Below are 27,754 nucleotides of genomic sequence, written 5' to 3'. Positions count from 1 at the left end.
TAGATATATATATATATATATATATATATATATATATATATATATATATATATATATATATAATTGAGCAGTCCATCTATCTATCTATCTATCTATCTATCTATATATATATATATATATATATATATATATATAGATAGATAGATATATATATATATATAATTGAGCGGTCCATCTATCTATCTATATATATAGATAGATAGATAGATGGACTGCTCAATTCAATAACTAAAAGGCATGGTTGGAACAAGTTCCTGCATTAGAATGTATTGAAAGAACCACAAATGAGTAGCACTGACTGACTTCCACCTTTTTCACCTTAATAATGCACGATGATGAACACACATTGAAACAACCCAGTTCCCATTTACTTCATTCACAGTCACGTTTTCAACATGTGACGATCGCGCATTATCCAATATGACTAGGGGTAATAGACTGATTGGAGTATTAATAAAATGCTAATAAAATGGCATTTACCCACCCTATCAATGAAACACATATAAGTAATTCTGATATCATGTAAAAGCACACAGCCTACAGATTACCCCTGAAGCATTGGCATATCAGTAAGCAACGGTCGCAATCTTAAAAGTCCATCTCTTGGTGCAGCAGTTTCATGGGGGGATGTTTAAAACATGCAATCTTCGCTTTGTGGAGTATTTATCAATACCAGGGCTAGACCCTTGTCACTTGCTACGACTCTCACAAACCCAAGCAAACAGCTTCTTGTCCCTGGTTTATGGATTGGAAACATTTTAGAAAAAATAAATCTACAGTACTCTCCTAAAGTATTTATTCTTGGCTGAGCTGATACTGTATGTCAGTAGCTAGGCACTGTAGCTGGTCATTCCCCATCCACCAAAAACAAAAAACAAAGGGAATGGATTAGAAAGCAGTGCTGTAGTTCTAAGGCTTAGCAGTGCTAAGACTGCAATCCTTGAGGACTCAGAAACCATTCTGCTCCCAAAGCTTTTCTTCCTACAGCAGGCCAATCTGCAGACTGCTGGCTACAATGTAGAAGACTGTTGTTACTGTGGGAATAGTCACTACTGTAGGATATACAGCCAGGCTCTGTGGAAAATGAAGAGTGCTCTCAAGAAGCAGGCTGAAGATCCCGAATTTGGAGCACTTTGCAGAAGAGAAAAGCATCCGGTGCTGGCTGTTTATTAAAAAACCACACACACATACACTGGAATTTTAAAAATAAACAACCCAGATGCAATGCCTAGAAAAAAAATCAATGGTAGATTACAGAAATCACCACCAGGGTGTCATAAAAAAAAGACCCAGACTGGCAGTTCAATTTGGCACATATTGACTGATTTAAGGTTTGGCTACATTTAAAATGTCATTTAAACCTTGAACCTTGAGGCATGTTGATAATAAGTGCAGCAGCAGACAGACAGACAGGCTCCTCCATGCATCCCCAGATCATGACACTCTCAATAACTTGTGCTGAAGACATACTAACCAAGTTTCCTCACAATTGGATAAGCAATTTTCTCTAAACGTGCAAAGTGCCAGTGCCAGCTGGGGACAAGAGGGTGCAGTTCCTCTCCAGGAGTGACCTGCCAGACCAACTCTGCTGAAAGCCTGCTGATTGTGCTGATTGCTCCTGATGGCCTAGGAGCAGATCCATGCCCAGGTGTGTGAACACACAGAACACAAGAAAAATTACTAAATGCTGGTCAGGAAAAAAGTGTTCCAGCTCTTCACTTCCTGCAAGTCTATCAAAGGTGGTTGGTTAAAGGCTTCCCAGGTCCTCATAAACTGATTCTGGTGACCTGGGGACACCAGCCTCTACCAAGTCCCCCAGGCCCCTGCTCCTCAGGGAGAGACTGAGGTTGTTGCTCTTCATCACCATGCTGTAAATGTCCTTGCTGTTGGAGTTGTTGAAGTTGGCTTTGCCCAAGGGCAAAGGTGGCGGCTCTTTCCTGCCTATCTGTGGCTTGGGTGCTGGGAGTGGTTTGGGCCCCTTGGGTCTCGGCTGCTGCTGATTTACGTAGGGTGGCACGCAGTAGTCATCAGTGCTGGGGTTGTAGGGGATTTCGTGGCCCGTCTGATCATCCACACCCTGCTTCCTCCAGGCGTTGGCTCCCAGGCGAGCCTCGTCGTACAAGGAGCTGTCACCAGGCGACGGCTGCCTGGCCCTCCCTTCCGGTTCATCGTAAATGTGCTCCTCGGGGCTGGCCCCCCCGTTCCTGCCTCCTTCGAACATAAGCCCGGGTGTTTTCTGTGCCAGGTTGTAGGTGACCCGGTCGTTGATATCGGAGTAGAGGGGGTATGGCTTGCCCGGCTCGTCTGTGGCGTGCCTCTGCCTGGGCGCAGGGGCCGGGGGTTTGATGCTGTCCATGGGGTCAGAGTACAGGGACTCCATGAAGGGCTTGTGTGGCCGCACCGAATCTATGGGCTCGGAGTAGAGGCCAGCCTGGTCCTCCAACAGGGACGAGCTCTTGGGGAGTCTGGGCAGGGGAGAGCGAGGAGGAGTGCTGGGGGATTTCGAGGACAGGCCCGGAGGATCAGGCAGGCTGCGTGCCTTGAGGAGCTTGTCCTCTGCCTGCCGCCCATCCCTCTTGGTGAAGATGCCGTCAGCCGAGCCTGACTTGCTGCACGCAGGGGTGTCTGACTCAGGCTCCATGATCTGGGGTGCCCATGCTGTGCCCCCTGCCCCTCCCCGTCCCATGGACTCTGCAATGGCGCTGCGTATCTGCTGGCTGTCCGGGCTGTCCGAGTCCAAAGAGGGGCAGCTCTGACGGTTCTCCTCTGCTTGCGCCTTCTGCTCCTTGATGGCAGCCTCCACGATCTGGAAGATTTCGTTGCCCTGCTTCGTCTCGAAGGTGAAGTTTCCCGGGCCTGAGTCACAGCGCCGGCCGGCTTCGAACGAAAACATCACCTGGGAGAGACAAACACAGTCAGTCACTAACTATACTCTTTACAGATACTTCCTACAGTATTTACTGTTCATTTCATAACACCGTGGAGCACATTTGGGGAGTGTACTGGAAAAACCTAAATTTCATTTTCATTAGATGACTTCTTTATCCATCCAATTACCAACCGAATACAATTTCCTAAAAACGGAAATATTCGTGGTTTATCAAGTTTTTCACATTTTTTTTTATTTCATAGAAATAAGATGGTTCATGGTAATATTAAGCTAAATGAATGGAATCTGCTAAGTGGCAGTGGCATGTCCAGCACAGGTACTTCAAAGGCTTTTGAGACAGGTAGGTTTGCATCTCATTACCGCCGATGAAGGGTTAATATACAGTACAATTAAATTGAAATTGAATTAGTATATTTTAAGTGATTATTGAAATTAGTATAAAGCCATGTAAAAAAAAAAAAAAAAAGTAGTACCGTATTTACTCGAATTTAAGTCTGACTTTTGTGGCCAAAATAAAAGTTCAAATTTGGGGGGAGCGACTTGGATTCAAGGTTTTTAGTTAGGGTACCAATTTACATTTGCGCATGTCAATTATTCTGGTGCGCTTGAACAAGACCAACTGTACACAGTACTGCCCAGTACAGATATTACTCTCGGTACAGTACCGGTATATTAAAATGGCTGCACAGCGATCTTCATGAACATTTTTTGATGCAGCTTTTAAAAGAAAAGTAATTTTGTTTGCTGAAGAAAAGCGAAACTGCAGCATCTGAGATGTGTCAGAAGATGGAGACGCAATCGACTATGCAATACTATAATATTACCAGTATAGTACTGATGATCAACGCAGGTCCGGCTTCAAAATGAACACTCACTTATTTATATATCTTTCTTTCTTTATCTGGAGGAGCACGAGAAACAGGAACACTACGGTAATGGCGGATTCTCCATCGCTCTCTGATTCTCTAACTTATCTGCAAGAACGTGACTGAAAACAAGACTAAAACATGCCCTAATCTTGATTATCTAATCTTATTGTGTTTTGCTTAGCCAGGTCTAAAATTTTGAACAGGCAGAAGCTCATGCAGAGATAAGCATGCTTTATGAAGAAATGACAGGGGTAACTTTTTTTTTGGTGTACTTTCCCCCCCATTATGAAAAAACACCCCAAAAATGATACATTTACAAATAACAGAATACAACTCAAATTTTAAACTTCAACAAAATCGCAGATGTGGACAAAGACGACAGTCATTAAATTTAGATAGAGCAGACGGTTGGTTTTATTTTGAAATGTGGTGGTAGTTGTTGTTGTTATAGATGGGATGTGGGAAGAGGTCAGCACTCTGCTGCCCCGGGTCAATGATGTTATTAATGTTACTCTCTGATAGCCCGTGTCCTGGTCCGGTCTGAATGAAAGCCTGTGACACACGTCAGAGGCCCCTGCCCTGGCTATTCTTTCTGAACCACATCCTCTAACATCGTGGCTGTGGTGCAGCTGCTGTTCGAGAGTGGAAAACCAGAGAGCAGAACTAACTGCAGGAAACCGGTGCAGCATGGAAACAGCACGTTACACATGTACACAAATAGATATATATAGATATATAGATAGATATATATAGACATATATATATATATATAGATATATATATACATATATATAAAACATTAGAAATACAGATACAGTTACAAGAGATACATGGTAAAATAGCTCAATCAAACTGGCCTTGCAGAGCACACAAAATAAGATGCAGTTCCATTAAGTTAAATATAAAAACTATTTTCAGATAACAAATACCTTGTTTCTACGCACAATCAAATCAGGTTCACACTACCCGAGGAGGATCGTTCTATATGTAAACCAGTTGTGTGGGTTTAATCTGATTTAAGTGCAGACAGGTTCAGAAGCCTTGATTCCTCTGAATCCCATTGAGTCTGGCATGTAAACTCTGCACGGCACAGGACCATGTTGTCTTGTCCAGCCACTCACCTTGTCGCGCCCGTATCGACGCAGCAGCTTGTAGGGCCAGGCGAAGAGGGTCTGCTTGGTCTTGGGCTCCTTCAGCAGCAGGCTTTCCTTGCCAGCTTTTAGGCAGTATGAGCCTTGCAGCCCACACCGCTCTGACGCCTCTGTCTTCTGCATTGACACCCAGAACTCGCTCACTGTGAAATCAATGCAGACAGAGAGTCAGTACCCAGGCAGCCAGGGGCCAGCTGTGCCCGAGGCACCATGAACCAGGCTCCGGTACCAAATCAAACATGTTCAGGAGGGTTTATATCAGTGGTGCGCAACTTTAACTCTGGCCCTCGGGAGCCACTGCAACCCAGTTCCTGATTCTAAGCAGGTCCTAAATTAGTTAATCAGACCGGCTAAGGGTGAATTAACTATTTGAGAACCGAATTGGAACGAAAACCCAGCCTGCAGTGAACTCCCGACGGTGGGAGCTGTGAACCGTTGTCTTTCATAAAGTCACCTTTATTTTTATTGTAACTGCAAAATACTCCTTGTAAATGATGGCTACCCAAGTGTGAAAAGCAGCTTGGGGGTGGAGTGGCATGGAGGGCTGCAACTAATCTGGCTTCTCCAGTCTCAAGTTAGAAATGACATTTATTGGAATATGATGCTGTTTTTAGTTTTACAGAAGGAAGTGTTCCTGCATACTCAGCAAGTAACACATACAGTTGTGATACTGTTCCTATTTCCCGCAAGAGCTGCCTTCACCACACATGCAACTACAGCAAAAAGAAAATAACAAGTACAGTAGAACCCCAGAGTAACGAACACCAAACTGATGAACTGACCGGTCTACTGAACCCCCACTTTCAACCGGAAGCATGCAATCACTCAATCATACGTGCAACGCAACCAGACAGGCGTTCCTACATAAGCGACGTGCTGGTCATGGAGAAGGCAGAGTTTAAAGCAGGTATGGGCAATTTCACTGGGAACATTTTAGTTTTTAAACAAAGCACAGGTTTTTTTTTTTCAAGCCAAAGGAGGTTGAATGACTGAGCAAACTGCACAGATGGATTGTGTTTAAAAACAAGCACAATGTTAACCCAGGACGTTTAAATCTGTGTTTTTGCTACAGCTACAATTTCAATGGTAACTTCAATTTAGCCTTTTTCCATTTACAGTACTGTTTTAAAAACTTTATAACCATAACAATATGAGTATTGCATCACTGTGCTGTATCCTTGTATTATTCTTCAGATTGAGGGTGTAGATAGCAGGTGCACACATATGTTAAAACCACTGAAAACAAATTTTCAGCGTTACGGGCATTTCAGACTTACGAACAACCTCCATTCCCAAGGGGCTGCGTAACTGAGGTTCTACTGTATATCTTTTAAAGGGCTCATCAAGTCTGATGTACGTGCTGTCAAATCAGTCGGTTTTAAATGTAATTTGTGCTTGATTGTTTCTGGATGTGTCAGAACAGTCAACATGGCAAATTTTTCTGCTGAAAATGTTTTGGCTTCTCTTTCTGTGACCCCTCCCCTTTTTGTGTCACTGTGATACTGTTGAAAGAAGCACAGCTGATGTGTGTCTAAAGCAACTTCCTCTTGTTGTTACCGGAATGTCCTGCTAAATCAGCGCTCACTGTTTGACTGTTCAACAGCAGCCCTTTAGACAAACGCCACTCCATGGGTCTGAGTGTGGGGCAAGGGTGATGGAGGCTCACACTGCAGGTTTGAGTATACCCAACACAACAGAGAGACACCATGGGAAACTAGTGCAACAGTACTTGGTATACCTTCTACAATGGGTCCAATCTATCTAGGTCTTCAATCCAAAGTTCAGTTTCTACTGCACCCAAGCCTCTTATAAAAAAGATCCCCATAGTAAATGCACAGCAAAGTGTAATAAAGTAGGTGAAAGCATAGGAAAGCATTGTAAAGCACAGGTATGGTAAAACATATTAAACATGGGACACAATGGTAGCATGGGAAAGCTGTAAAGTTACTGTGCACATTCACTGTGGTAAACTTCTGTAAGGGCACCTCCATGCCTGTTTCCAGAATGTAGGTAAAACAGTTTAAAACAAGTTTAAATCATATTTCATAAATAAAAACCCACTGTGATGAGAGCGAAATGAAGGCTCTTGAGCAAATGGACACTATGTTTATTAAATGCTGCGGTTTTCCACAAAAATACAGAAGTTGGAGACGACCACCTGTTACACTCCATGTGAATGGACTCATGTTTCTGCCAGTGCCTACCTGGCTTAGTTTGTCATCTTCACTGAGTTTTTTTGTTATATCTTGGATATCAAAACATTTTAATACAAATAAAACAAAACAGACATGGAGTTGGCAAATGACCGAGTGCTCCAGAGGTTTCAATACCACAGCGACTGGCTGATTGATTAACTGACTGTTTGATTGCACGTGCCCTGTGGAGCCCCTACCTTCGTCCCGGGAGTAGTAGATGAGGTTCTCAGCCATCTCCATCTCAGACTTGCTGTTTGAAGGGCTGCTGGAGTCTGAGCCACTACTGCGCTTCAGGTCTCCTATATTCCCCTGAAAAGCAGAGAGAGAGAGAGAGAGAGAGAGAGAGAGAGAGAGAGAGAGAGAGAGAGAGAGAGAGAGAGACATTAACACGGGCAAAACCAGCTTCCAACTCAAACACACGCAGCAGACCTGCAAACACTTTCTTCAATAGGATTCATGATTCTTCACTGCACCACGGAGGCAATGCATGGGCAGGCACTTCCCAAACAGCAAGAGACAAACTATGCCAGCTGTGTTCTACATACCTGACAGATCCTGTGTCCCTGGCAACACATGTGTCCACTTCAAATGTAAACACAGGAGATCATTGATCATTTTGTGAACATGCCTCTATGCTGCAGTTACACAGTTAGTTCAAATTGGTTTTAACAAGCAATGTTACTAGACATCAAGCAACCACTGTGTTCTAGTGGGGGTGGCTGGATTGCACGGTCATGTCCATCTGTCTCTGTGTCACGTGAGGCTTTTCAGAATTTCCACAAAGCTGACGTTTCTGACTGTGTGTCCCGTACATGATTTACACAGTCTTTGGGAGTTTATTTATAGAAGCATAATATTATAATTACTGTTCTTACTAGTAGGAGTGGCATTCATTTTATTATACCTTTTATTAATATTGGCATCATCGCTGTTGTTTTTATTACTCATGGCCTAGTGCTTCCAGTGTTTTCCACCCTGCAGTGTAAACCCCAGTTTCCACAACACTAACAAACCTTTCACTTTTATTTCAAATGTTCTAAGAAAAGATTTTGTAAACAACAAACAACCTCACCCTGCAGCTAGCAGACGGAGAACACAACACAGAGTGTTACATGGGGCCCCAGTCTCAAACTGCTCTATATTTTATGGTGTGATAAGCACTGGATAAGCATGTTTTTAGCACTGGAACAGGGTGAAACAGCAACCATAAGCTCCACACGTGAGCATTTATCCACGGGTTTGTGCCAGTAGTTATATAATATTAAACCTAATTTCACTAGCAAGGGTCAATGCAGCCAGACAAGTGCAAAAAACAACAGCAAAAAACAAAGAACAAAATGATTTCTAAAATGATTTATTCCTGGTGCCACATCACTTCCTGTTGAAAAGGACAATTTCTGTGGTCTGGAAGTAAATAGATACAGTCGGCGCCGTCTAATCGGCATACTGATAAATCGGGACTTCTGCTTAATGGGGACAGAACTCTGGGAGTCGGTTCTTCCCAATGCTGTTTATTTAATTGGGATACAGTATTTTCAAATGATGAACGGGGACCGCTTTTCAGAGCAAGACAGGTTCACATAGCACAGTGCAGTGAGTATGCGAGTATGCGAGTATGTGATTAAGCTATGACATGCGTAAATTGCGTAAACCACACAAAACACCAGCTCAGTATTAAGTGATATTGTATTTATTGCCTACAAGCAGATTTCACATGAAAACAGAGTGTACTGACCCTCTGTGAAGTGATTAAAGAATCATCCTTGGGACTAAATATGGTCCTCTTGTCTCGTGCAATTTACATTGATCTAACAAAGGCTATTGGTTTGGAGTTTTTTTTATTTTTCTTATGATTAAATGCCAAACAAAACTCACACAGTAAGAAAGTTAAGAAAGTGAGGAATGCTGCAGTAGCGGTGGCATTATAATCAGAGAGGACTGATTTGTACTCGTGTTTTTAAAGGGTTTCAGAACTCCAGGAGAGAATCTCTCTTACACGGGTTGCAGTCCATCCGGATCATGTTCCCTCCTGCAACAATGCTGGTTTTCAGTCCTCACAATACGCTATTGTTGCTGGAGGAATCATGAACAGGACACTACAAAAAAAGCAGAGAATTAATTTCTTATAAACACTGCAGGATGTTCAATAACGCTTCAATAAATCTGTTTTAAAACTGATTTGGGTCATTTTTCTGAAGGCAAAGCAGTGTGTCTCATGTCATTTTGCTATACCTTATTGCAAAATAAAACATATCTGTGTGCTGATAGAACTGCTGAGTTAATGACCAGTTAATGACCACTCCTCAGTCCAGCTTGTCCTTTGTTGGGTTTCTGATTATTTTCCCAGTTGTATTCATTCAATTATAAATTGCCTTATTCTTGTGGCTGTACAGTGAACAAAGTTTTTTCTCCAAAATGTCTTACTTACCGACTTAACAAGTTAACACAAAAATCAAAATTTTTCTGAACTGAAAACAACCCAGCAACTACGTAAAGTACAGGAAATCGTAATTTCAAAAATATAAAAAGGGAAGTACAGTAAGAAACTGTAGCGCAAGTGTCAGCAGTTTAAATGGTATCACAGGCCCTTTTCACAAAGCTTTACCTCCCTCGTGAGTTATTTAAAGAAATCCTTCTTTTCAATCTTTCAAATTCTGGAATCTGTTCCAGACTGTCACAGGCTTCTTTAACAGGTCAGAAAACTCTAATGAACATCAAACTTTGCTAATTGATTAATCAACCTTACATCTGCGCTGATTAATGAATCAACAGCAGGATGAACGCCCTCTAGTTCTGACTGTCCTCATGCTCCCCTTTGCTGTACCTGGAAGGCTATCTCACACAGCTTCTCGACCCACTCAGTCATGGCTTGCTTCTCAGTGGCGAAGACGTGGATCTTCTCGTTGGTCTCCACACAGAAGGCAGCCATGTTCTCCTTGGGGCAGGTCTCTGTGACGGCGGGCAGGATGCTGATGCACTCGGCCAGCCGGATGATCTTCTTGTCCAGTTTCTTGGTGTTGGGCTTCTCGCTGGGATTGCTGCAGTCGAAGTACTCGAGACGGGCAATCCCGTTCTGGCTGGCAGGGTACAGGACAAACCAGTTCTTCTTCCATTTCTGACCAGGAAAAGAAAGAAGCAGTTTATTGGGGCTGTTCGTTTCCTCAAAACGTTCACACGTTGTGTGCTAAAGAAGAACCTTGGCAAGTTTTATATATTTTTTTTTTAAATTGGAAAGTGGTTCTTGAGATACAATTCTAAAAACGACCTAAAGAAGGATAATCAGACAGAGGGATAAGGCTCCCATTGCACAGCAGTTTGATCAAGTCCTGGTTTTGCTATGAGTTTAATAAGACACACCTGAGCTTGTTACCTATACACTAATCAAGCACATATTAAAACCTGGAATGGGTCAAACAGCTATGCAATGAGAGTCTCATTTCCAATCCCTGGACCTATAGCCTCCATATTCAGTGTGTTGCTCTTTGGTCCCACTATAAGTTCAGTTGTAGAAGACACAGCCTGAACCAGGGAGCCCATACACATGCACACACAGTAAATGTGTCAGTGTGTGATCCACACGTCTGTCACTGCACTCCTACACTGTTGCGATGACAACCAGGATGTAAAGGAGGAAGAGACTTACTGGCCTTGCTATCTTCCTGTATTGTATTTTATTGTAATCAACTTCCCTTTCAAACCGTCTTTCCACTGACAAGAGAGCCTAAACAAGACTTGGTATGTTTGTTTTCATTTTTTTTCAGTAAAACAAGCATGTCAGTGACACACGCCCTCTGCCACTGCAGCAAATACAAAATCAGAGTTGTTATTATTATCATGGAAAAGTAAATCCCAAACTCCCCTTGTCTCTATGGGGCAGATGTGACTCAATACGAATGACAGTCATGGTAGAAAAGCTGGCTATGTTACCTCTCAGGAATCCACCTGTTTATTATAATCAATTAAATCATTTGTTCCCTCAGTGTATTTAGAATTAAAAAAAAAAAAAAAAAACTGAACTGGAATTGTAACGGGTATATGCTAGCTATATAGAATGGTAAGCATTATCAATATAATGTAGTACCATCCTGCTTTCCAAAGCAGACAGGTTAAAGAACAGCTTATTGATGACAAAAATACTAAATCAATCTGGAAGAAATATGAAACTTTTGGCCTCCCCTACTCCTCTAAAAGAGATCCACTGTATGTATGTATGTATGTATGTATGTATGTATGTATGTATGTATGTATGTATGTATGTATGTATGTTACAATGTAAGATGCACACATGTCCTTATATTCTTTAAGATTAACCCACAGAACGTACAACCGCCTCCACTGCATCCGCCCACAAGATCTATTTTTAAAGGTAAAACTAACTGCATTAGAAAGAGGGTGGAGTGGACAGTACATTCCAGATTAGACCTTTCGTCTGTATTATGGGTTCATCAGTTTAAATAATGCAGGTGTATAAGAGGCTGCACCAGGCCTGTATGTTCAGTCCTGTAGAGGCTGGGGTTTAGGAAGAAGCGCCAGTGGGTTGCTGCCAAAAGCAACCAAAAGTGTTTCTGTATATCGTTATTATTTGTTTAAAAATCATTTATTTTAAATAAGTGCTTAGTAGCGTCACTATTTTTAACAGCTGTCCGATTTCCCGTTTGCACCTCACCCTCACACGCAGAAAGAGCAGAATCTCTCTCTGGACTGTTATGAACAACCCCAGAGGTCTTGCGGAAGCAGGCAGGGTTAATGATTCAGCCTGCAGTCATTTTTATGCTGTATGGTTTTATGGGATGACAGGTTAATATACTGAGTCTACACCAGAGTAGGCTTTATTTTACCCTTTGGTACACCTGTGTTTTTCACTTTGACAGTTCCTTATTGCGGTAGATTCTGCTGATTTTCCCAGAGACCAAGACAGGACCAGCAGTTAGAGAATGCATTATTTAGGCCAGGGCTTCTCAACGTTAAGACAGTTTTATCAACACCCCCATACCCCACACGTCAAAATACACTGGGCACAAATTAGTAATCCGCCTATCAGAAGCCAATAGGTACATTGGATTATTGCACTGGATCACACCGGTGTAGATCAGTTTACGATTCTACTGCGGGTACAATGAAACAGTTTGTAAAGATTCCCTTTCTTAGGCTAAATATACACAACACTAAGCGAGGCTGATAGAAGTTTGCAGTGGAACCCTAATGTCATGCCCTACAGCATTATGTTAGGGTTATTATCAAAGTTGCTGGTGATGGTGTTAGCGCTTACTAATATTCTGGCCTACATTACATGTCTATGGCAGACAGCTAATACTGAAGAGCAGCTCCTGAACACATGAAAGCACATTGACACACAATAAAACGTATTTAAATTGAAGTAAGAACCAATAAGAAGGACTGCAAGCATTAAAAACATTACGTAACCCTCAATGATGCTTTGGTGCTCCCGAAAATCACATTCAGTTGATTGAACACAGATATATATATATATAACATATACTACTTTTAAAAAATGTAACATTTGTTATCCTACTATTCCTGTTATGTAATAATTAGATTTGTACATGTATGGATGTTAAAGTTATATATTTTGAGAATGTGTTTGTATTATAAGATAGGCTTGTAATGATAACAATAATAATCAAATGATTTATCGATTGGGACCCCACGATAACAAATCGATAATATTTTAATGAAATTCAATATTCCATGAAATTAAAAACCTGTCTTGTATATATTAACTTAGTGTCAAGAACGTAATCTGTGTTGTTGCTTCTAAAAGTTACTGAGAACATGCGTCTGTGAACAAATACAGGATGATGATGCAGAGATCAAGAGTAACCTGCTTTGTTAATGTATTTTATACATATTATTTTGTTTTAAATCATGTCCCGTTTCACGGCCGTGAAATAGGTAGGGCCTTAGTAATGTACTATATAAGTGTAAGCGAATTCACGTGGCCGAAACGCTTCTCTGAGCACTCCAGTATGTGATGCGTTTTTGGTTGCGATGTGGTATGTAGATTGATTAGGCCTATACATGTATGAAAAATATATTCTACCTATCTTGGTTGCGATGTGGGCAGTAAGTCAATTAATAATAAATTCACATACATGTGTGAAAGAGATATTATACATATTCAAGTATGGAGATGTCGCTGTCGAAAGTTCTGTTGCAGGAAAGAGTAGGCTACCTCTAATGTACTGTTTTGAAAATGACGATGTAGTTGTTTTCACTGAAGATGATGCAAATCTAAGTGGCTATGCAAAGTCACGTAAAGTTTTGATTAAAATATGACAGCAAAAAATCAAATTCATCTCTGCTGCCGCGGCACACTGGAAGGGACGGCTGCTTTCACTAGCAGAAGCTGGGCCACGTAATTCAGAAATAGTAACCAACAGCAAATTTAAAAGAAAATAGAGATCAAATTATTTCCATGTGAATAGGCCATAATGTTAATGTAGTTTTCAAACTTTTTTTTTCTCCTTTGGACCGTGGGGTTGATTATTCATTCATTTATTAATTTATGTACTTTCTTTCTTAATTTACCGTATGAGTACACTGGAAATGTGTCCAATTTTACACAAAACAAAGCAAAGGCTAGTGACGGCATGAACATGAAAATTGGACAGTGCTGTATTTAAATGACAATGTATTTATCAGACGTGTCTTAAAACATCAGGATTTGTTTGAATGAGTTTTTTACAACATGCTCTATAAAAAGAGGACTTATTGTTCCTTGAAAATCTTACTGTGAGCAAAGTATTTTTTTAAAGCATTTTAACTTCGATAATCATCGTTAGAATTTGCACGATAATCGATGTCAATGTCAGGGTTCGATTTACAACATTATTATAAGATTGCATGTATGTTATTTAAAAATGCAATACAAATATTTATACAAAAATAAAACGCGAGCACACAGTGCTGAATGCCCATCACCCAGAAACTGCACAACATGCCAAGACAGGGAGGCACTGCTGGATTTCCAAAGAGATGCAAGCCAGTAGAAACTCAATGCAATGATATCTGCAGCTGTCAAAATCTCATGCCCTCACCACATGCAGGCTAAATTGAGCTATCTGAAGATAACCTCTGCAGGTAGTTTCCTGCTGGAGCTGGTCTATCAGGACCTGAAAACGCTGCAGGCCTGTCTTGCACACAAACAAAAACACTGCTGTGTCACTAATCCACACGGCACTCACCCTCACAAACAGTATGATGAAGTAGCCTTCACAGGACTGAATAAAAACGGGGATGCAAAGCATATCCCTGGTGTATATATATTTTTAAAGGCTGCATTACTCTGTCTCCAGTCAGTCACAATGACGGGCAGGACAGCAAACCTGAAGCACCAAGAAGTTTAAACCAATAAGTTAAAACAACATGCATTTCTCAAAGACGTTTAATGGTTCTGTTTATCACAGGAAGTACCTGACATTTGATGCAGTTCAGACACGACCCCCAATTAATCAGAAAGCCGTTCATGAGAAGTTATTCAAGCACGACTTTCACTTTATTATCATCGTTAGCATCCTGTGTTGCTGCAAAAGGGCAAAGTGTTGCAAAAAACAGTAAACATGCTATACATACCTCTCTGGGCTTTACAAAGCTTTCCTATGCTTTCCCATACCTACACCCTGTTCTTTCTAATGCTGTGCTTGGCTTTGTACTATGGTACACTTTTATAAGAAGTGGATCCTATTCACGAACCTTTAACTTTTTTCAAAATCTGTTTTTAAAAATAAAACACCATTTGATATTTGTGAAACTGTGGGGTTGCCACCTGTTCCTCTTTTCCCTGGATTGTTCTGGTTTTGAGGAAAGTGTCCCAGGAATTCAATATGCCTTCCCAGGACACTAAATGCCAGGACCATGTAAACTGAGCACAAGTTAGATAAATCAGGATACAACATTACTGCAATGGGTTGTCAATACTATAGTGGTGATATCATCAACGCTTCCTATTGGATGAATATAGGATTTCTAAAGAGACTTTACACTTTTAACAACCCCCTTCTGTTCGGAGGTCCTGTTTTTTTGTATCTCAGGAGGTGTCAACCCTAGTGAAATCGCATGTAACCACACTGACTGTCCTTATAAAAGTTCCCCATAGTGAAAGCACAGCAAAGTGTAATAAAGATCAATGAAAGCACGGTAAACCATAGACGAGGTACGCTAAAGCATGTTAATAAACATGGCAAACCAGGTTAAACTATGGCAAATACATAGTACAGGATATGGGAAAACTGCATGGGAAAAATACTGTGGTTAAACTTTTATTAGAGTACAGGGTGCTTTCAATGTCAAAGTTTTAAAAAGTCACAAGGATGTGATGACTAAAACAGAAAACTGTATAAAAAGATAATAAAAAAAGAAGAAGGAGGAAAACTAGGCAAGATAAATGTGAAGCAGTATGCGTCACACCCAGACAAAGTTCTTGTTAAATAATTCCAAATTTAGGCCACACATCTTTGATGTACAGAGCTCCTGAATTCTGTAATCAGTTACTGCTTGACATTCGAAATGCAGCTTCACTGAGTAAATTCACTTTTAATATTGGTTGTAATAATACTGGCTGTCTCTCAATTTCTTTCATTAGTCAACGGGGTGCGGCTGCCTGATTTAACAGAGAGCATCCTAATGGGCAGAGTGTCTGATACTGCCTGTGGTGCCTGACAAATGAGACACCCTGTAGAAACAAATGACTACGGAGCCATGAAATAAGACTAGTCCAGTGGGCCACTGCCCTAATGACACCAGCAGCAAAGAGAACAGCGCCAGTGTAACACACCATAGAAAAGTTTACCGTGGTATTTCTGAAGATTTCCATATTTACAAATAGCGGCTGGTAAATCCAAACCATAATTTTCTAACCAAGTGTGGCAGGGTGAAAGCCCTGCCATTGTGTGTGTGTGTGGGGGGGGGGGAGATATTGGGTTGGCAGGGAGGGGGTTACATTTCTCTCTGTCAAAACACGTGGGAATGTGGCTGGAGCCCACAATTGAAGAAATGACTAAGTGATTAATTAGGGGTATAAAATAGGTTTTCATGGGTGTTAGAGAGGATTAGGATTGATGATGGTGTTAGAGGTGGAGTGCTGTTATGTTCGTGAGTTTTTTGTATGACCTTTTGTTTTGGCTCTTGTGTCGTTTGTTTTGTGAATTGCGTTTTGTCCATTTTGCTTGATGCATTTGTCTAATTAAAGAGTGCAGTAGCGTTCTGAACAGCAGCTTCTGTTTCCGAGTCTCCCTTCCTGGTTGAAACAGCCTTGCCAGTGACGCTACCCTGTAACACCAAGTTTTCAGTGTTTTTGTGAAATGCACTCGAGCTGAGCGGCAATAGACTGATGACACAGTGATGACTATACAGACACTCATTGCTAGTTACGTCCATTGCAAAAATAAGTGTTGCATACTGTGACAGCGCGGTTGCAGTACTCTAACAAACACTCTCCTCCTAACAAACCCAACCACTCCCTTTTATACAGGTGCCTGGGCTAATTGGGCAATTCGCACCTCATTAGCCCAGGCACATTCCACACATTCCTCACACATAAATTCACTGAACCACACCCCAAACTCACTCACATCCACTCTAAACAATACAAAAAACACAGAACCACCACAAAATAGGCTGCACCCCATCACACATACATACAGATGCAAGTGCAGTTTTCTCCACTGCTGTACTTAATTGTACCTGGTGATAAGCATCCCTCAGCTGCACTGCACAACATATTATTCAATTAATCAGACTGCGATGACACCTGGGGGTGGGTCAGTGGTGCTGCCTGGGCCAGTACGCCAAGGTACATCAACCTAAACAAACACCACGGGGTGTCTGCCCCTGCTTGCTCTGGAGGAGAGATCAATCCGAATAATTGGGATAGCCAGTTGGAAATCCGGTTGACATTAGGCAGGTTGAAACACTGGATTCTTTTAAGTCTAAATTGAAAAAAAATAAAAATGTAATGTGCTTTTATATAATTGGTTGTAGCTGGAGTGTATTGTACATATGAGCGTTTTTGTTTTATTTTTAACTTCGTACAGCGCTCTGGGATGCAATGTCATGATATAAAAATAAATGGGTCTTGCATTGCATTGTATTGTATTGTATTGTATTGTATTGCATTGTATTGTATTGTATTGTATTGTATTGTATTGTATTGTATTGTATGGAATGTAACTGTGCATGTCCAGTGTCTCTCCCTGTACAGCAGACACATTATTTTGAGCAGTTTAGTTGCATTCCTGTGGCTGCAGTGTGCTCAACGGTTGTCATTAATTCACACTGCACAGGTTTATTCTGTAGCAGCATTTGTGCCCTGTTTTAGTTTCATAATTGCATCCTTTACATCAGCCACCTAAAACAGCATTGTGATGTCCCTTTAGCCTAACACAGGCCATGTGTCACATGCTGTGTGTGGGAGTGTCTAATGGTTGCATTACTCTGATGTCAGAGACGACTGAACAACCCTGTTAAACAAGAACAGTTCTGAAGTGAAATACAGTCTGACATGGACAACAGGCTTCCTGTTGCAGATATCCCCCACTCTGGTTTCACAACTGGAGGTATCCAGTATAAACCACAATGACTTATTTCTCCATTCTATCCCAGTTGTATCAATGCGACAATGAGTTCACAAAATACTGAGTGTCAGTAGTGCCTACCGGAAAAAAGAAAGCAGACCTCTGAGACCTGCATCCCAGCATGTACAACGAATGCAAAAATTGAAGCGTGACGTACATATATGACAGAGACAGAGACCCCTCCGAGGTACTAAATACCAGAATAGAACAATGTGGTTAATTTACTTTTCAGGACAGTCCTGAATTTTTCAACCTTCATTTTGTTCACTTAAATCTATATTGTTTTTGTCTTAGAACAAAAAAGTTGTAATGACAATTTTAAACACGTAGCATTTTCAGCGTAGTTTCTTTAAATCTAGAATCTAAAATAAGACAAAATGTGATGGGCTCGGGTATTGTCCTGCTGTTAGTCGTGGGTTTCTAATAAACAGAGCAGCTATCTCGGTCTGGATGAGCTGTGGATGGATCTCGCTCCCCACCCTCAACGCTATTTCACCTCTGCTTACAGAAATACAGGAATGTGCCTATCCTGTGCTTATAACTACATCTCCACAGATCCCCAGATTATGATCACCTTAATATAATTTTCATGTAAGGGGGACATACTGTATGGAAAGAAGCATACACTAAAACCCTGAGATAATCAAGACAACACTGTAGACATTGGTTTATGTTTTATAGCTGCAACCAGCTGTACAATATGAGGTGCAGTAAAAAGTGAAGAAATGTTAAAATATGATAAAATTAAGAATTTAGTGAGTGACAGGATGCACTGACATGAATTTAAGTTGTTTCTCTTAACTGCAACAAGTGATAAATAATTGCGTCACTAATTTGTATTACTTAAAGAACAATTTTTCTTAAACTGTTTCGATGCATGCATTGAGCAGTTTTGTGAATATAAAGCATTATTTAATCAATCGAAGCAGACTATTTAAAAATAGTTAAGGCTTTGTGTTTCTGTGTCACTGTTTCAAGTCATGAAAACCCTGCTTTATAGTGCAGATTGTGCACTGAGGGTTCTTGTCGTCGACAGCAGCAGGGTGGGTTAAGAAGGTGAGTGGAGATGTACTGCGGCATACCTGCTGGGAACATTCCACTTTGCACAGCACCATGTTTTGAATTCTGGCAAGCAACATAAAATAAAACTAAACTGTGACCCACCAGCGATGTATTTATTTATTTATTCGTTTATTTATTTTTGTTTGTTTCAATCTATTTTAGTTTTTTTAAAATTGTCTTTATTAACTATTTTTGTTTTAATTTTGTACGTCTTTATTTAATATTTTGTGCATATATTTATGTGTGTAATTACTATTTGATTTATGTATTTAGTTATTTACTTATTTGACCTCAAGAGCTCATTCCGTCTATGGTCTTATTATTGGGAAACTCTTTATTTCTCCTCAGATTTAGACTTTTATATTCACACCACCCCATGGTGGCATTATTATTATTATTATTATTTATTTATTTATTAGCAGACGCCCTTATCCAGGGCAACTTACAATTGTTACAAGATATCACATTATTTTTTACATACAGTTACCCATTTATACAGTTGGGTTTTTACTGGAGCAATCTAGGTAAAGTACCTTGCTAAAGGGTACAGCAGCAGTGTCCCCTACCAGGGATTGAACCCACGACCCTCCGGTCAAGAGTCCAAAGCCCTAACCACTACTCCACACTGCAGCATTACATTTTGGTTGACAATAGTGGGACAATAGTGAAGTGAATGCATAAATAGTTATTTAAATATGTTTGTCATTTTACTTTGTAATTTCTGTGCTTTTTTATATTCTAGCATGTTCTGAATTATGTAAATAATTACTGGAAGAAAGGGTGTTCATATGGAAACAGATTACTACTGTATCTCTTGTGTGACATTCCTGTATCTCAAGCACCATCTTTTAGGACTTGAAACACTGAAATGGGATAGTAGGAGGATAAATTGTATGGGGAAACTATTTTAAACAAATGTTTTTAACTTTTTTTTGCCAGTTTACCTTTTCACATTTTAGCATGTTCTGAATTCTGTAAAGTTTGACAATAATATTTTTCAAGATATACGTTTTTAAATGATACATGGTTTTATGACGATAAGACAACATTTTAATGACTTATGACTCTTAAAAACAAGTGTGTGCATTTTCTTTAAAAATTAAAAAAAAAGCTCAAATTCCATTATTGCACTCTATCGCCGAACCATTTGTGTTGGACATCATGTAAATAAATGGGAAACAAGCTGCTGTTCTTGATAATCAGAAAAGGGAAGCGATTCAACATACACCTTTGGTGTAAAGGAGGACCTCAGCTGTTCTTAACACGGACAAAACACAAAACATGGACGGGGCTGCAGAAAATGCAAATGCGATTGTAGCCCTCGCAGCACGTGACCTAGAAAACGAGGCTGCTTTGCAACATTCTTCCTTTTCTAAACACGCCGAATGATGAGTTGAAAAGAAGATTCAGAAAACATACAGCTGCAATTTTCAACCTGTGTGAGAAACTTAGGGGGATTTTGAAAGCCAAACTCAAGCTTTACCAGTGCACATCAAAGTTCAGATGGCACGGGGGTTATATGCCACGGGATCGTTCCAATTTTTGCCACGCGTTCGTGTTCTGATTCAGTTTTAAGTCAGCTTTGCCCAAAAGTTTTGTAGCACCTAGAATTTTGGGATTGAGACATAATTAAATTTTAAAAAATTTAAAAATTGAACATAATTTATATATTTTATTTATCATGTAATCAAAGAAACTACAAAATGATATCACAAAAGTCTACCGGAAGCCATAAAGTACAGTAATTCATGTTAGATTTCGAAAGCGGTATGTAATTTAATATGTTAACGTGACATTATTCAGCAGGTTTCACTCGACTTTATAAAGCAAAATGTGTTAATTCTATAGCGGGGTGCAAGGCTTTTGGTCATAGCTGTATGTCATTGCCTAAGGTGTAAACGTTCATAAAACGTAAGCAAAATGCATGTCCCCATATTAGCTTATTAAATGGCTAATATTAAAATAGGTTTTCATATCTTACATGAAAATATATTCATATTCATTAACCAAGGTGTATTCTTTCATTTTTTCCCTGAAAACACCTAGATTGAAAACTATAATCATTGGTTTAAATAAAGCTTAGCAGTTTTATTTATTAGAGCGTGGCGATGTCGAATAATGATTAGAATTTAAAACACTATTTGCCAGCTATTCGTACCTTACAAGTTACAAAAACAAAGTTTCACGAGTCGGATGTGTCAAAACGCCCATGTTAAAAACATCGATAATACATACGATTTCCAAAGGAATTGAATATATTTTTAAACTACTGCCACCTAGGGGCAATTATTTCCCCTCGTGTTCTGTCTGTGGGTGGCGTCTATTTTAATTTATGCATGAAATTCCAACAGAAAGCGCGTTCCTACTGTCGGTTTATAGAAATGACTTTCACGTGTCGCTCATGATTTAACACCGACACTTTGATGAATAGAGCCCATAGTGTGTGTTTTCTATCGAAATTCAAACAAAATATCTAGCCTATGTTCTATGATTATTTAAAAGTTAAATCCACCTTCGCAGTTGGATAAAAATCATCCTGATATTTTGGACAACAGTAATCATGATCTCCTCTTTAAATTACGAAAAACCCCAGTTACAAAAAATGTAAACACGATTAAAAATGCGATCCCATTACCAAAGTGAAATCTGGCTCACAGTAATCTCGATCGCATGTTGATGTTTTGAAAAACCCAATTTCACAATATAATCCCAATCAACTGAAGAAATCGGATTTCCAAAATTAAAAAACGGCCCTCAATCAATGCCTTCTGATACCAGTAATCCGATTTCCCCCATTTGATCGGGATTATAGTGTGAAACTGTTTTTCAAAACATCAACAAAATCCGGATCACTTTGATCCAGATTTAAAAAAACAAAACAAAACAAAAAAACGTTTAATCTGGATAACCGTGATCCGGATTTTGTAATCCTATATTTTGTGATCGAGATTACTTTTATCTGGATCATTTTGATTCGGTTTTTCAGAAAAGGTCACTGCTGGATTACTTTTGTTGACCAGATGGTTCCCACAATGTAGTGTACAGAATACACACGAAAACATACACTCGTATAGATGAAAACAAAACCAGCCAGCAAAACAACCACACTTTTCATAACCAGGTTTAAAAAAATAAATACATGACAACGTAAGAATCATAAAAAGGACAGGTCTGATTTAAAGTGACAGTGCTCAGAAAGGTAACTCAACTGTATTCACTGGATTCAGTCTAGTATTAATATAATCTAACCAAAGCTAACCAACTACTGGTGGCCATTAATGCATCAACAGTTTTATTTGCCACAGGGTTTTCTGTATCAAGAACAGCTATAGTGCATGTTACTGAAAGCTGCACACCCCGTTCTATAGCATGCATACTTAAAAAAGAAAGAAAGAAAGAAAGAAAGAAAGAAAGAAAGAAAGAAAGAAAGAACATAATTGGCACAGGAACAGAACCCTCGGATGTGGTTTTACTTAGTGCTTAATTTAACAACAACATTTTATAGTACCGATACAACACGTTATTATATAAAGTAAACAACATAGAAACAGCATTTCTGCCATTGCAAAGCGTGCAACTTCCTCTTTTTCAAGTCTTCTTGTTGCAGATGACGGAGAACTTGACTGAGTTCACCGACGCAAACACAACCGTACTGCTGGCTGCAGAAGTATGCTTTCTGGGGATTTGAAATTAAAAACTCGTTGTTGTGAAACACATGCAAAATCTACAATATAAATAGCCGACCTCCGACATTTTTAGCTTCTGCTTGACATATGGAAAGCAGATGAAAGGAAACGCCGAAAAATAACAGAAAAGTACTACGAGTTACATTTTCAACTCCTTACCTTGCCGAATTTCTGATGCTGGACATACAGTTGTCCCTCTTTTGCGGCTTTATCCATCTCTTCACGTCTCCACCACCCCTGCCCCAAAGCGAAGTTCAGAAACTTGACACACGAGTCTGTTTTAAAACGGGTGTGTGTACCGTGCGTTTCTGCTTTTTATACTTCCTCGCAATATGACTTCTGCTTTGAAAATATTAATAACCATTTAGCAAATACAGTATTTTGTCTGATTTGTTTTTATAACGAATGACAGCCTTTCTTTGATTTAACAGTCCATTCCGGCTTGTAGGAATGACACACACGGTACAGAACGCACTCGTCGTCTGCTTTAATTGCAATGAAACTGCATTCGTTTCACCTCCTGTCAAAACGTCCCCTCTATACCAAAACCTGACACGCGTCACGTGTATCTCAAGGGGCTTGGCCCGTACTTTATTCTTGTCTTTTCTCTCAAGTGTTTTGTTGAAACATGTAAAAAATGTACCTTATTCGCGATGAAAAAAAAAATGCTTTTAAAGCATGCCTTTGGTATATTTATAAACTTGACCTTGCTTGCCACACAAAACGTAGACTTTTTTTTCCAATTATTATTATATATTTTATTGTTGCATTGCAACCAACTCCCTTAAACCAGACAGTTTCACAATCCCAGGTTGGTTGACATTGTTGTTTTATTGCTTGCGTGCTGCCTCCCTGGTAATCTGTTACCATGCATCATTCATTTTTAAAGCACAGATCCACTAAACACACACATACTAAGAACCGGGGGTGGTTCTTGTTACCACTCCACATCCTACTGCCCGTGAGAAACCATAAAAGACTGCTGCCAGTAGATTAACAGCTGCACTGGAGTAAGAGAAATGTTATTATTTACTGGACCTATGTTTAGAAAAGGGGAATTGGGTAGTTTATGTATTAAGAATCTGTTATGTGCAGCTGCTGGAATCAGCGAAATCAGCTATCTTTGTGCCAGCAAAAATCCAGCCAAGCTTCTGCATTCTGGGTGTAAGATCTTGTGGGATGCCACTTAATAGAAATATTGTCTTTAAGTTATTGGTCTTTGATACTAAAAAAGTTAATCCTTAAATACTGGAAACTGCAGCTCTGTCTGAAAGCTGAGATTTAGTCCTGTTTTATGTAAACCTGCCCTCTAGTGGTTCAAAGGTGCTCCAGTGTGTGCAATTATCAGAGAGCAAAGCATTTGGGGAAGTGGCTTGCTAGAGTGTAGGTTCAATATTTTAAATAAATGCGACACTATATATATATATATATATATATATATATATATATATATATATATATATATATATACACATACAGTAGAGAGTCAGTTATCCGACCTTTGATCAACCGTACTGTCTAATCAACTGAACACACCTGTAATCACGGGAGTATTACGCACACGGCTCCTGCTGCTAAAACGGCTACGAGATTTAGCTGTGAACACGTGCCCTCTAGTCTGGCCTTGCTTGCCTTAACGCGTCGTGGCGGAGAAGGGTGATGGAGGACCCCGTGTTGATCAGGGCAGTCTAATTTTCTTTAGTTGGCTTGACTTTCTTTTTCCCTATATACTTGTCTTGGATAGTTCTAAGAAAACAAAAGGCATATTTTTATGTAAATAACAGGTCTGTATCTTTCTCACACTTTGTTTTGGACAATTAGAGTAATTCATTCTGACAGTTTGAGACAGTTTGATTTAATCAGATTCATTTTATAGGAGATTAGCAATCTACAAATAAAAACAAAAATACAAAATTGAGATGCACAATAATGTGGTACTTGCCCCACTGATGTTCATCATTAAAGGGCCACGTTTCTGCCTTGTGTTTTGTCTCCATTCCAGTGAATTCACAATTCTTTGGCCTACTTATAAGCAGATTTTATTATTGACCATACAGAGGCCCTTTTACCTAGGCTCAATTGGGTTGGATGTACAGTAATGGATAGCACAAAACAAAAGAATGCATTTAACTGTTTATTTTCTATTTATGAGTGTTTTTCACTTTTTCTCAACAGTGAAACTCCCTGATAGTTTTTTTTTCAGATACCTTAACCATATGAAAGAAAATTGTGTGGCATTTAATTTGATATGTGATCTTGCTTCTAGGCCTTAAAACATAGCAGTTACAAAGGAAAACAGTCCAAGTAATGCAACTGAGGCGAAATCAGAGTTTTAAAACCATTGCGTACTGGCACATACATGCTCTGGTTCAAAATCAATAAACTCAGCCTAATTTGCTAATATTACAGAAGTAAATGTATCTCGAAAGGCTAAGAGTTTAGCATAATAATGCGTGTTACAAAATAAGTAATTTTCGTTATATTCAGATAAAAAAGGGTTGGTCACTAATACGTTTAAAAAAATAGTGAAAATATTTCACACCGAACACATCGCTGAATTTATTATTTAAAAAAGCAAAATGTTTTTAACCAAACTTCTAAAACATCTATCCAGCATGCAACTCCTGATGTATTCAATTAACCAAACACATCTAAAGCTGATTAACTTAGTTCAGGAACTCTGGAAAACAAAGATGACTCCTGGTCCTCCCTATTTTTACCCAAGAAGAAGGGGCAATTGGAGCTGAATTATGTGAAGGCTTTGTGATGAGGACAACTATTAAAGAGACCAACATCACAAAACAACAAATAGATTCAGAATTGCAATGCTTACAATTAAAACTTGCAAAGGACCTTTGTGTATGATCACCTTTAAAATGTTGTGGGATAGCTACCTACTCAAAATGACTCAAGTATGTACTTATACGTGCTCTGTGAAGACTCAACTGAAGCTCAAATGCATCAGTGTCACAGACATGCAGATGAGCTGTGCTGTTGACTGGGTTAAAATCTCATCACTCCTACATAACAAACTCAGCTATGAAACTAGCGGTGCACCAGAGCTAGATAACAGTTCACACTCCGGTCTCTTAATAGATATAGAAGCAGCCCTGCTCAACCCACAAGTCTGAAGATTGTGACTGCGAGGGCAGGGAGTGGCTGTGCTACAGTGTACCACGGTTCCATTCCAGGTCACTGAGGGCTAGTTGGTTTAGTGGGGGAAGCACGGCTCAAATCATAAGTGAAATGTGTTTGTTTGTCTTGGATTAGCCCTTTATGGACAGGAGCGATTGTCAAAAACCAGCACACTTATCCAACACAATTCACCCCAATCTCTAGCTTGGGAAAGAGTAGTATTTCAGGTGAGGATTGATTATTAAGAACATAAGACCCTAAGAAATGTACTGACTACAGGAGGCCATTTGGCCCATCAGAGCTTGTTGTGTCCTTGTAGCTGGTTGATTGTAAATCTTTGTAAAGTGCAGTCTTAAAGAACCCCAGTGATTCAGCATCAATAACACGACTAGATACTGTACCCCATTCCGTACACCGCTCTCTGTGTAGTAAGTATCAGATTCCCTCTGTCGCCATTTTCAACTGTGTCCTCTAAGAGGAATAGCTGGAGAGAGTATCTATGGAAACTCCTAATAGGGTATAGTTATCTACAAAATGATTGAGGTGCTTCCATAGCTGTTTAAGAAAATTCTGTAGTGAACAGATTTCCACAGAACACTATAGAACAGCAAGAGCATTTAAACAGCATTTAATTGAAACATTTCATGAGCTGCAGCAATTTTCTTTAGAAATCTGTTAATGACATTTTAAATAGCTACTAGTGTACTGTAAACAACCATAAACATCAACATAGAGGATTAAGGGGAGGTTTGAAACAAATTAAACAACAGAGTGTCACTGTGTGCCCCTTTGGTTGTGGCAGGGGGCTACGTATTGGGCAGCCAGTGGGGCTGTATGTCCCTCCTCTAGGAGTACAGCCAGTTTTTCTGGGTCTGCCATGTTTGGAAAAAGTGGATGGGCATTTACTATTTCATTAAAGAATACTTCCCTTGTTTGGTTGTATTTCTTGCAACCTCTACTGTCTCACAGTGACCACAGAGCCTGTTCTCTCTGGGCAGCCAGGTCTGCCTGTGTCTGCCTTTTTTGATGGCCAGGTTGTGGCCACTGAGCCTGTACTTGGTCAAGATCTGTCTCTGCTTTGTATCTCTGACAGTGTAGAGATACTCTGCTAGGGTATAGTTTCTTTTTAGGACCCGATAACAATTATGTTTATTTGGGGGATTTTTTCTGTGTCCCGATGTTTCAGATAGGAGTTTTTGGAGGGCCTTTTATTGGAGTGAGTCTGACTCACTTTTCTTTAGGTGCATCCAAAATTTGAGTGCTCTTTTCTTAATATTTATAAGTGTCGGGTAGCAGCCTATTTCTGCCCTGCATGCGTGATTTGGTGTTTTTCTTTGCACCTGTAGTATGTTTTTGTAGAGTTCAGCATGCAGGGTTTTGATTGGGTGTTTGTCCCATTTAGTGTAATCCTGTTGACTGAGTGGACCCCATACCTCACTACCATACAGCGCAATAGGCTGGATGATGCTGTCAGTTAATTTTAGCCATATATTGACAGGTATATTAATTTTATAGAACCTTCTTTTGATGGCATAAAAAGCTCTTCTGGCTTTTTCCTTTAGTGCATTTACTGCCAGGTTAAAGCTCCCTGACTCACTGATAGTTAGGCCCAGGTCATTGTAGTTTGTGGTGTGTTCTAGGGTGGTGTTACCTTGGGTGAAGTGATATCTGTTTCCCTGAGATCTGGCCTTTTTTTGAAAAATCATTACATTGGTCTTTTTAAGGGTTACTGCCAAGGCCCAGGACTGACAGTACTGCTCAAGCAGTGACAGGCTCTGCTGCAGCCCCTGCTCTGTGGGCGACAGCAGGACCAGGTCATCTGCATAGAGCAGGAACTTCACTTCTGTGTCATGCAGTGAGGCCAGGGGCTGCAGACTGCTCCAGCACCATTGCTATGTCATTGATGTAAATATTGAACAGTGCTGGACTCAGACTGCAGCCCTGTCTCACCCCACGCCCCTGAGTGAAGAATTCTGTTCTTTTGTTGCCAGTTTTTACTGAGCACTTGTTTTCTGTGTACATTGATTTTATTATATCATAGACTTTACCCCCTACACCACTTTGAAGAATTCTATAATATAAACCCTCATGCCAAATGGAATCAAATGCTTTTTTAAAGTCAATGAAACAGGCAAAGATTTTGCCTTTACTTTTTTGGTGTACATGTTTGTTAG

At 39.9% G+C, this 27,754-nt stretch overlaps 1 protein-coding gene across 1 annotated transcript; it reads right to left on the bottom strand.

Moving 5' to 3' along the window:
- Positions 1-205: 205 nt before the first annotated feature.
- Positions 206-22,952, bottom strand: LOC117408773 (docking protein 1). Its single transcript, XM_034014061.3, has 5 exons — positions 22,605-22,952; positions 9,930-10,220; positions 7,303-7,414; positions 4,881-5,053; positions 206-2,896 (listed from the first exon to the last, which is right to left on the bottom strand). The coding sequence occupies exons 1-5, from the start codon at positions 22,659-22,661 to the stop codon at positions 1,748-1,750; spliced, it is 1,782 nt and encodes a 593-aa protein (XP_033869952.2). The 5' UTR covers positions 22,662-22,952; the 3' UTR covers positions 206-1,747.
- Positions 22,953-27,754: the final 4,802 nt, after the last annotated feature.

This window comes from Acipenser ruthenus, chromosome 2, assembly GCF_902713425.1.
Source record: "Acipenser ruthenus chromosome 2, fAciRut3.2 maternal haplotype, whole genome shotgun sequence".
Classification (NCBI taxonomy): domain Eukaryota; kingdom Metazoa; phylum Chordata; class Actinopteri; order Acipenseriformes; family Acipenseridae; genus Acipenser; species Acipenser ruthenus.
This window is presented reverse-complemented; position numbering and strand designations above follow the sequence as displayed.